This window comes from Aethalodelphis obliquidens, unplaced genomic scaffold (assembly GCF_003676395.1).
Source record: "Aethalodelphis obliquidens isolate GAN/ISIS:26980383/991018 unplaced genomic scaffold, ASM367639v1 scaffold51, whole genome shotgun sequence".
Lineage (NCBI taxonomy): Eukaryota > Metazoa > Chordata > Mammalia > Artiodactyla > Delphinidae > Aethalodelphis > Aethalodelphis obliquidens.
This window is the reverse complement of record NW_020837995.1, coordinates 942,557-954,643: the sequence shown is the minus strand read 5'-3', so window position 1 is coordinate 954,643 and position 12,087 is coordinate 942,557. Positions and strand designations below refer to the sequence as shown.

The 12,087-nt window shown below is 36.0% G+C and overlaps 1 protein-coding gene across 9 annotated transcripts in view; it reads right to left on the bottom strand.

Moving 5' to 3' along the window:
• Positions 1-896: 896 nt before the first annotated feature.
• The window catches only part of CCNB1IP1 (cyclin B1 interacting protein 1), a 32,590-nt gene continuing 21,399 nt past the window's right edge, over positions 897-12,087 (bottom strand). For 8 of the 9 annotated variants that reach the window (XM_027083765.1, XM_027083764.1, XM_027083759.1 and 5 more), the window contains 3 exons: positions 8,890-9,210; positions 3,714-4,047; positions 897-1,933 (listed from right to left, as the gene is read on the bottom strand). In XM_027083765.1, coding sequence (XP_026939566.1) covers positions 1,731-1,933; positions 3,714-4,047; positions 8,890-9,186 — 834 coding nt within the window. In that variant the 5' untranslated portion in view covers positions 9,187-9,210 and the 3' untranslated portion in view covers positions 897-1,730. Of the gene's footprint in view, positions 1,934-3,713; positions 4,048-8,889; positions 9,211-12,087 lie in introns of those variants that run through there. The other variant, XR_003428157.1, reaches the window with a different exon arrangement.

Here is a 12,087-nt window from a genome sequence, read left to right as displayed (position 1 = left end):
GAATTCGTACCATATGAATGTATTAAACACTTAAATAACTTTTTTTTAAGTACCATGTAATAGTCCACCAGAGTTTTTCTTTACCTTTTAGTTTTAATTATAGCTTACTCACACTTCAAACTGATTCTGTGAACCTAACAAAGGAAGAAGCAAAGATTCAGGGCAGAACTCATGAATGTACAAAAATTATTTCTTCAAATCATTTTTTAACAAAATTTAAAACTTCATAGGGCAGAAAAAACTGCAATCTATAAAATCTGTGTAATTAGCAATGAAATAGGGAAAAATGTTTTTAAGCTTTTAAGTCAAGATTTTTTTCATCCTCTTTCTCAGACACCATTTTAACTTTGGGGTTCAGTAAAAAATAGTTTTGAAGAGATTTTATATTCTATACCCCTAAAGAAGAAAACATTACTTGCTTGCTATTAAATTATGTAAAGCAAGGGCATTCACTTGCCTTTCTGCAATAACTAAATATAAAATATCCTCAAATGATTTCAGTATGACTTTTATTACCTAAAAAACAATGGAATTTGGAATTTAGGGTAATTCCATTGTAGTTCCTCCCAAACCAGTAACAATAAATCATAAAATCTAAGAGGTAGAAAAGGCTGTAAGGATAATTTAATTCAATCCCTCACTTTACAGATGTAGAAACAAAGGCCCAGGAAATTTAAACTCAAACTTGCACAACTAACAAATGGAAAAAAAAAAAAACTGGAACCTTGATCTTCTTCCTCCCAACCAGTATACTTTCAAGTCTTGCCTCTAATAGGATGTAAAGTTACTGAAAGTGTCCTTCAAATTTCTTTCTTGGCTCTACATTTTAAATAAGTTTCCTGTGATAGTAGTCAGAAATGATCACTATTTAATAAAGAAAAACAAGGAATAAATCGTTAAAAGTATTTTAATTAGTATAATCTCTTGAGATCAACAACACATTGGTAAGTTTTCTGCAGTAGAAGTGCATTTCTAAATAAGTAGACCCAGGGCAACAGCTAGCAAAAGGGTAAAGAAAGTAATTTTATTCTAAAATAAATGCCAAAAAGTCAACTTTACAAAATAACTTTATCAATGTGAATTATTTTTAAATAGAAATAGGAACTAAACATACATGCATCAAATTGTACCTTCATTCACTGACATAAGCACACCTCCAAACAAGTTAATACAAGGGCAAATACATTAAATATATACAAATAAATGTACACACCCAAGTAACAAGCTACAGGCTCACTCACTATTTCCTGAAACCAAAATCTTCACATAAACATACTGCCAAATGCAGCAAAAAAACAATGTAAAGGAACATACATATACATGTATGTATAAATACCAGAACCCAAAGTGACATGTAGCCATATAACATAGGTGCTTATATAGTATGTTTAAAAACATGGCCTATTCAGAAATACCCCAGACAGAAACAAATGGTGATCTACAAAACACCCAATAATACTGTAAGCTTTTCACTACCAGTGAAAACTCAACAGTTCACCCTAAAATTGAGTTTAATAAAACGCTTACACCTTAAAGAATAGAAACAGAAAAGGAAACCTGATTCTAAAGCCACCCACCGCTGCCACTGAATCTCTTATAAGTTGAAAATGTGAAGACAACTTCGAAGACTCAATACAAACACAGAGAGGGTGGTGACTCCTATCTAAAACAAAGATTATTTACTAAATGAAATCACTGAAAGTAAACAGAGAAACATTCTGTAAGGTGAACTAAATTCTTTTTACTTTAAAGGCCCTGCTAGAGACTTGCTGCTGCTCTAATTCATTACTTGGGGAGGCAAAACTAAAAAAGCTGTTGGTGGGTTCAGGTGCTGTGGGAGAACCCACAAAAAATGGTCTGAACTGAAAATCTCCATCTCCACCACCCCGATTTCGAACTGGTGTACTGTCCAAAGGAAACCTGGAGTTGTTCCCTAGGAGAAAAATAAGGGAAGAACTTAAGCATCTATTTCCTTACAGATCTTTTGGAACAAAAAGACAAAGTCATTCAATAAATATTGTAACAGAACTCAACTCCTATGAGATGGATAAAACATAAATCTTGGATAAAGAAAAGGACTATGACAGTCCCCTCCCCTGACCACAGTATATATACCACACCTTCTTCTGTGTGCAGTTTCCAATGATAGCCATTATCTCATCACCAAAAGTAATTTAACGCAATGAAATACTTTAGTAGAGCTAGAATTTATAGTACCACAATTTCATTCATTATCTATTAATCTATATCAAAGGAATAACATATGTATTCGTGTGTGTGTGTGTAAACTTTTGTTTAAGAACAAATCTTTTTTTAGGATTTCCATAAACACTCTAGAAAACATATGACAACCATGAAAACCTGGCACATATTTATGACCCGAGATCAATTAGAATAGCCTTAAGAAAAATTGTACAATAGATCTAATAAAATAAGCATTTAACAACTTCCACTGAACGCATCCTTGGCTTTAGTTACATAACTAAAGGAGAATGCTGACTATATCTGCTTCAAGCCAACAATGGTAGCAAGAGGTAAAAGTATTAAAAAGGTAAGTGTGCACAAAAAGAGGAACAGGTAAGAACTGGTGAAAATGAAAGAAATTGAAATAAATGTGGATCGTGACAAGGAAAAACTAGGAACACCTATAATGCCCACAAACAATAATACTTTGATTGACTAAATTATATGATTAACTGAAAATTAAGAAGAAACTTATTTTTGTTTCGATTCTCATATCTGATATTTTTCATCTCATTACTTCATGCCTTTTCTGGGACATCGTCTCCTCCCCCACAATAAAATTCAAAAAATGAGGTTTTATAAAAATCCAGCTCAAGATTTTTATTTTTTTGTGTGCCAAAATTTATTAATAGCATAGTAAAAACTATTGGATTCTGTTATATCAAGAGTAGTATAAAGGGGAGAACTCAGGAAGAGATATGAGATTCATTGCATCTGACAAGGCATCTAATAAGCAGAAAAGCTAGACTGTACATTTCCATGGGGCAGGAATCCTATCTGGATAATCCTTATATCTTCATTGCCTAAGATTATGCCTAGTAGCCTGGCACATGAATCATGTTTGGTAAATATTTGATGAATGTATGAATGAATAAACAGAAGAACAAACAAACCAAACAACCGACAGTAACTTAAGAACTGTACAGTCAGTACTGTCACGTGAAAGAAACTAAAACTTGGCCTTCTCAGAGGATAGCAAATACTTAAGAGTGTGGGCTCTGACGATAGCTCTGTGACCTTGACCAATTTACTTAAACTTTATGTTCCTCAGTTTTCTCATCTCTAAAATAGAATGATGATAATAACACCTACCTCATAAAGTTTTGAAAATAACACAAATACATGTAAAGTTATAATAGTCTCTAGCACTTAGTAAGGAATCATTAAATGTCAGCTAATATTATTATTATTACTGCAACTAAATAGCTTTTCATTTGAAGTGGCAATTTGCAACTTTAATTTTAGAATTATTTACTCTGTTCAAATAAATTGAAGATATAACTTAAATGTAAGCAAATAAAATAGATAAAAGTAATGATGGGCAGGTTGACATGCAGATGAAGAACTTAGAGCCTACTACTACTCCAGGTCTCTGGAGTCTCCACTAACTGCTTGGAATTATGCAAGGCACAGTGTGAAAAATCACTGATTTAAAGAACAGATATTGGATATTACATGTCATTTCTTACCTAATGGGAAGCCAAAAACACCAGACTGTGCAATCATAGATGGTTCAAGGGTACCATCTTGGTTAGCAATAGTGATATTTCGTAGCCTAAGGCTATCATAGAGGCCTTGGAGCTTTTGATACTGGCGATTTCTCTCCATAAGTTTCTCAGAGATGTCAGTGAACTTTTTCTTGTATTCTTCTAGCACTTTCTTCATGGAGGTGACCTCCCCTTTCATAGAGGTCAATTCTATATCCTTGCTCTGTATTTGCTGAGTATATATCTTCTCCAACTGTTTCAGATGGCCCTCAGCCTTGCTGAAATTGTATTCTTGATAGAGACGCTCCTGGTGTACCTGTCCCAAGACAGAAAAGAAAGATTTAAGGTAATAAATGCAAAGTTGTATATTTTAACTTTATATTGATACAAACACAGAAAGAAAAGAAAGACACACATACTGAGATGTTATTACTTTAAAGTTTAGAACCAGGTTAAGAAGCAATTAGGATGTACAATAGGATGGTTATTATAGAAAATAATACGCCATGTCACTAAATACATAGAAAAAAAATCTGGAGGAATATTCTCAAACCACTACAGACTACCGAAAGGTATTTGTTTAACCTTAACAAGTGACACGTAGCTCAAAGGTTTCTAATATATAATACTATATTTCAAGTAATCCATAGTGTGGATAACAGATTATATAAGATAGCCCGCCCCCAATTATCCCTGCCTCCTAGTACTTATATCCTCCCCCTGAGTGTGGACAGGACCTGTGATTAGAATACAGGAAAAATGACAGGATATGGCTTCATCAGTACATTACATAAGAATATAAGGTTTGTCTTACTAGCACACTCTCTCTCTTGCTGGATTTGTGGAAGCAAGAGGCCAAATTGGAAAGGCCAACAGGCAAGTAACTAAGAGCAGCCTCTGGGCAATAGCCAGCAAAATATTGAGGTCACAGTGACTTTAAGTATAGACTTTACAACCTTCACAAAAATTAACTCGAAACTGATTACATATCTAAATGTAAAACACCAAAACTATAAAATTCCTATAAGTTAACATAGGAGAGAATCTAAATGACCTTGGGTTTGGTGGTGACTTTTTAGATAAAATACCAAAGGCACAAACTATAAAAGAAATAACTGACAAGCTAGACTTCATTAAAATTAAAAATTTCTGTTCTGCAAAAGACAATGTCAAGAGAATAAGAAGACAAGCCACAGACTAAGAGAAAATATTTGCAAAAGACACATCTGGTAAGATATGTCCAAAATATTTTCAAAAGACACATCTGATTAAGAACTCTTAAAACTCAACAATAAGAAAACAACCCAATTTTATAAAATGGGCCAAAGACCTTAATAAACACTTCACCGAAGAATATATACCGATGACAAAAAAGTGTATGAAAAGATGCTCCACATATGTAATCAGGGAAATGTAAATTAAAACAATGAGATACGACTACATACCTATTAGAATGACACAAATTCAGAACACTAACAACCCCAAATGCTGTCAAGATGTACAGCAAAAGGAACTCTTTCATTGCTAGTAGGAATGCAAAATGTTATCACCACTTAGGAAGATAGTTCGGCAGTTTCTTACAAAAGTAAACATACTCTTGCCATACAATCCAGCAATTGTGCTCTTTAGTATTTACCCAAAGGAGCTGAAAATATATGTTCTGCATACAGATATGTGTAGCAGTTTTATTCATAATTACCAAAAGATGGAAGCAATCAAGATGTCCTTTAGCAGGTGAATGGATAAATCTAACAATGGAATAAAATTCAACACTAAAAAGAAATGAACACTATCAAGCCATGAAAAAACATGGAGGAAACAAACTCATATTAGTTAAGTGAAAGAAGCCAATATGAAAAGGTTACAAACTGTATTATTCCAATTATATGACAGTCTGGAAAAGGCAAAACTGTGGAGACAGTAAAATTATCAGTGGTTGCCAGGAGTTGCTGTTAAGGAGAGATGAATAGGTGGTGCACAGAGGATTTTTAGGGCCGTGAAACTACTCTGTATGACACTGTCATACTGCATACACATCATTATATATTTGTCCAAACTCATGGAATGTACAACCCAAAGAGAGAATCCTAATATAAACAATGGACTTTGGTGGGTGATAGTGATGTGTCAATGTAAGTTCATCATTTGTAACAAATGTACCACTCTGGTGGGGGATGTTGATAATGGGGAGGCTGTGCATGTATGGGGACAGGGCATATAGGAAAACTCTGCACATTCCTCTCAAATTTGCTGTGAACCTAAAACTGCTTTATAAATAAAGTCCATTAAAGAGAATACAAACAGGCCCTCAGTCTGATAGTTCATTAGAAAGTGAATGCCGCCAACAACCACATGAGCTTCAAAGCAGATCCTTCTCCAGTCAAGATTCAGATGAAACTGCAGCCCTTGTCAACACCTCGACTGCAGCCTTGTGAGACCCTGAGCAGAATCCATGCATAGACTCTTTTTTTTATTTTTACATTTTTTTTTTTTTTTTTTTTTGCGGTACGCGGGCCTCACTGTTTGGCCTCTCCTGGTGCGGAGCACAGTCTCCGGACGCACAGGCTCAGCGGCCATGGCTTACGGGCCTAGCTGCTCCGCGGCACGTGGGATCTTCCCAGACCGGGGCACGAACCCGTGTCCCCTGCATCGGCAGGCGGACTCTCAACCACTGCGCCACCACGGAAGCCCCCATGTGTAGACTCTTGATCCACAGAAACTGAGATAATAAACATGTCTTGTTTTTAGGCCACTAAATTTGCTGTTTAAGCCACTAAACTTGTTATACATCAATAGACAACTACTACACACAGAAACCAACTTTGGCTTATCTTTGGATTCACTGTCCTTTAAATATTGACAGAAAGTGAAATATGACCACTCTTTTTTTTAACCATTTTTTAATTTGCCCATTCTATATAGTTTGATGTAACTCTACCAAGTCTGGGTTACCTGTCCCTATAGTGTGGTCCCATAGCACTTTCTACTTCCCTTATCATTATCGGCATGAAAAACGTATTGTAAATGTTTGGGTTTTTTCTTTATCTTTATCACCACTAAACTGTAGCCTCCTTGAAGCTCCTTATATATTGTTCATTACTGTATACCCAGCACCTAAGATGGTGCATGAGATATAAGTGTTTCCTGGCATTCAAAAAACTATATGTTGAATATATATATATATATATATATAGAGAGAGAGAGAGAGAGAGAGAGAGAGACAGAGAGACAGAGAGACAGAGAGAGAGAGAGAGAGAGAGAGAGAGAATGACTAATAGGAAAAAAAGTGAATAAATGAAGTAGAGAAAAATCATTTCTGGCTACTAGTTCATTCACTGGTTTCCACCACATCTGAAAAGATGAGAACAATACCACATGTTCATGTTCAATCAATACTACCCCCCCAAATTGGAATCTACTTTAAGACAGAATGTCTATTCATTCAGTCAATAAGTATTTACTGAGACTTAAGACCAGTAATGATGGTCACTGAGGACCCAGAGAAATACAGGAATCAAAACTTGACCTAAAGAGCTCTCCTAACTAGAGAAGATGAACAAATATATAAATAATTACAATACAGGATAAATAATACAACAAAGGTAAGCATAAGAAGATACAGGATCATGTAAGAAGAACACCTTACCTAGAAAAATATAATGATAATATTTACTTGACAGATGACAAATAGAACCTTTAAGAAGCATTATTATAAATGCATATACAAGATATAACAATATACTCAAGGACATGATAAAAGTTCTCCACAGGAAGGCCTTTCTAAGAAGGAGCCAAAGGCAGAAATCAAAAAGGGAAAGAAATAAGTATGTGAATTTGAAGATAAAAATGCTCATCACAGCATTTTTTAAAATAACTTACAAACAAATTATGATACAATCCAATCATTAAAATTATAATTACATCAAATACACAAAAATTTTAAACTTCTGTATGTCAAAAAAATCAATGAAGACTAATAAAAGATAAGTGGAAAAAAAATTTCTAGCAACATCTGAGTTAAGTATATGTATAGAAAGAATTCTTTCAAATCAGTAGGGAAAAAACTACAGCAACTAAAAAAACAAACTGAAACAGGCAATTAATAAAAGAAAAATACATTAAAAATACAAGAAAATGTGTTCATCTAAAAGTCATCCAAGAAATGAATATTCAGAGAGCAATAAGATTCTATTTTGCCCATATCTAATTGGTGAGTAGAAAGTATGGAGAACAAGCACCCTCCTACACTTCTTAAGGGAACACAAATTGACATGATCTAACTGGAGGGCAACTTAAAAATACTACAATTTTTAAAACTTTGACATGTTTAAATCCACTTTCAGGAACTTAAACTTAGCAAAATATTAAGGATATGAATTTAATGATAACGGCCCATCATAGCATTTTTTAATAATGGAAATAAATTATGATATGACCATTAAAATTATGATTATAGAATGGCTAATTTTTAAATATTTAATAAAATACTCATAACAGGCATAATATATTATCAATTTACCTGGCCACTGAAACAGTGTCTGTGGTATTACCCTATTTTTGTACAGACAAAATATATTATTTTGCCTATATACAAAATATATAGACTATATATATACATATATATATATTTATACACAGAAAAAGTCTAGTAGGGACTTCTCTGGTGGTCCAGCGGTTAAGACTCCACACTCCCAATGCAGGGGGCCCAGGCCCAGGGAATTAGATCCCACATGCCACAACTTAAAGAGCCCGCATGCCACAACTAAAGATCCCGCATGCTGCAATGAAGATCCTGAATGCGGGAATGAAGATCCCGAGTGCCGCAACTAAGACCCAGAGTAGCCAAATAAGTAAATAAATAAATATTTTAAAAAGAGAGAGAGAGAACACACAAAAAAAGAAAAAGTCTAGCAATACACAAACAAAAATATATCAACACTGGTTATCTCTGAGCGATGGAATTATGGATGGTTTTTATTTTCTTCCTTTTGGATTTTCAACAATAAACATTACTTTAGAAAAAAAGAAAATTTATTAAAAATAAAGTTTTCCATACATTCATTAAAAAATAAATACAAACACAGTGAAGGAAAAACATTAGAAGCTTTCACATGTGCCTCAAATCATACCCTCCAGAGAAACTAGTCTAAGCACTAACCTGATACGTCCAGAAGGCCAGTGCTCGGGAGCTAATGTCCAACACAATCTCTGGTCGAAGTCCCGCCAATACCATGGCTTTATATTCCTCTGATGGACTGAGTTCTGTGCGGACAATATCTAGCTTTCCAGAAAGAGTACTGTTGCAGGCAGGGCAGATAGCTGGTGAACGACTAAACTCACCACTGCCATGCTGATCACAGAATATATGAGAGCAGGCAGTGACCCATGCATAACCAGAGAGTTTGATGCGACACTTGCGATAGTTACAAAGCAGCATGTCTTCACACAAAGACATAATAGATAATAAGGTTTCCAGATGCTGAAAAGAATCCAAAAAAGGGGTAAATGAAAAAGTCAAATTGCAGTAAAATTAAATAAATAGATAAGTAAAACGTTTTTATTCTATTAAGACAAAATAATGTACCTTTTATTAGGCTTTTGTATTTATTATAAAAAATATATAATATTGATTTCAGTCACCCAAAAATACTGGGTTCCTTCTTTGTGCAAACCACTACCAAGGCCATGAAAAAACTTTTTAAGGAAAAAGTTAAAGACACAGGTGGTTCCACATCTTACTTACAAGTCAAAAATATATGTTCATGGAAAAAAACGGTTTGGGAACATTTACAAAGTACAAATAAATAAAAATTAAATTAGTGCTTTTTGCCATTCTTCAATACCTAAACAAAAATCCAAATTTATTACCCATTCATAGTTCGCTAGAATATTTTAGTATCCCTTCTCACACTTGGAAGATATAAAAGTCCAGGCACTGATTTCAGGCATTCTTTAATGCAAAGTATTTTAAGTTACGTTTTTAGGTTTTCATATATGCTGATTCCTCAGATTCTTTACCTGTGCTGCCTTGACTAAAAAAGAGTAGTAATCTGATAGTATTAAATGGAAACTAACCTAAGTCATCCAAGTAGTTGACATTATGAAGCCTGAAAATCTATATAAAAGCAGATTTTATCACCAATTAAACAACTCACCTATTAATATAAATACTATTCAATGCTGCGCTTCTATTTCAAACATTTGTAAAAACATATAAATACACAAGTTATTTTTCAATATAGTGTTCACTGTTACTGGAGTTTTACTAATCCAAACTAGGCAGCAGTATTCTGAATATACCAAAATTAGTCATATATTGTATAAAATAATAGTAACACACCAATTATATACCAAGGGAAGATGGTCACATTTATGAACTGATAAATTCCGTCAAGAATGTTGCCTTGGTCATAGGGGTGGACAAGAATGCTCTGACACCTTTACCCCAAATGCCCCAGCTGAGGGTGTCTCCACAGGTATAGGCACCAGGCGGCCGGAGTTATGAGGCCTATTTTCCCTCCGGCAGGGCAATATGCCGAGGGGTAGCAGAAGAGATGGAAACAGTTTGGAATCTGAGCCCCTTCTCAGGCAGAGCGAGAAGCGCAGCTAATTCCAAATTTTCCACAAGGTGGGAGAAAGAGCCAATTTAGTGAGCTGTCCAAGTTAGCGAGGACCAAGTTTTGAGGGTTAGACTCACGGAAACTTCAAATTCGCAGCCCGCTTTCCGCGCTCGAAAGAGAAAATACTAACAACACTAATACCAATAAAATATCTAACCGGAGGCGCCCAGGAAAAGCGCGGGAAAACGCCGTTGCCTCCTCAACTCCACGACGAGCGACGATTCGCCACGGACGTCGCCACTACGTCTGAGGGCGCATGCGCGGAGTCGCCCGGGAGCCTGCTGGGGGCTGAGCGCCCGGGTTCCCGCCGCTCAGGATCCTGGGACCCGCCGGGCTGTGGCACCTGCGCTGTGGGCGGTTCCCACCCCCCCCCCCCCCACGCCCCGCCGCCCGCCCCGGGTACGTGCCCCTCAGAGAGCGAATCTGACTGGGCCTGGCCTAGGTTTCCCACTTGGGAGCCCCGCAGATACTGTCATCGTGTGCTCTTTTCAGCCCTCGACTGGCACAAGAGTGACATCCTAGCTGTCATGGGCCTAACATTTGAGGTCAGAGCAGAGTGCGTACAGTTGAGAAGCTAACAGCCTCTGAGTACCCGCAGGTGTTTGTCCTGGGAAAATTTGGGGAGTACCGACTGGGCAACAAAGGCTTTCTAAGTATTTGAGGGAAAAGTCCCCAAAATTGTGCGATACCTATAATTTGACACCTAACACCTCTGTGTTGAGGTAGATTCTGCCATTTTTTTTAATCCATCTTGAAATAGACATCTTTCCAGCTTTTCCACATCCTCTGTATAATATTAAAGAACTTTTCTTGATTCAGAGTCTGCATTATGAACATTCATTGCAGCTCTAGGAACGAAGCGATAGGATCGGGTGTCACAGCTGTTTTGAGGTCATCTGCCTGTGTGCTTTCCTGGACCTGCTTGTAATTGTTTAAATATCTGTACTGGCTTTATCCTAATGCTGTTACCTGTCACTTTTTCTGTCCTGTGCATACTGTATGACTTTCTGCTCAATCTATGAGTCTATTAGAATTCATATTAGAAATTAAGCCAAGAGCTTGAGGGGTCCTCAGGATACACGCCTTAATGCTGTCTTTTGTCACCACCTTTCCAGATTATGTGAAAACAGTATGAATTAGTAACAGAAACAACCCAATAAATCAGGAACACAATGGACACTAAGCCCTGCAAACCCCTTTATGGGTTGTGAATCTGTATACTAAACCTTTCTCCTTCAAACAGAAACCTATCCTGATTAAACAACTTTCTGCTCGTTTTTTGTCTATTTGCAACTAGTTCATAGTAATCAGGGTCATCTTGGCCTTTGTATACTTTTCCTAAAACATCTGACAGTTTAGAATAGAAACTCAATTCTAGTGGTACAAAATAGGTTTGAAGAAAATTAGGGGTTCATGTGTAAACCATGTAATCCTTAACATGTTCTGGTTATCTGAGCCTTTTGTGCATTTTCTGGTTTTAACTATGCCAAATGTAGAAATACTACTTAAAGTACAATAAAAGGGTATAATCTCATTTCAAGTTATAAACACAAAGCATTCAAATTCTACCAGTACCTAACTTTATGATTCTAGCCAAGTTACCTTTGTGCTGCAGTATGATCCCTTCCTGCTTCTTCATCAATATCGATTCCCCAGTGATACTGAATCCCCAAACCTCAGTGTTACCCACACCATTTTCTCTCTAACTCAGTTTCCAATTTCCAACCCATTTAGCT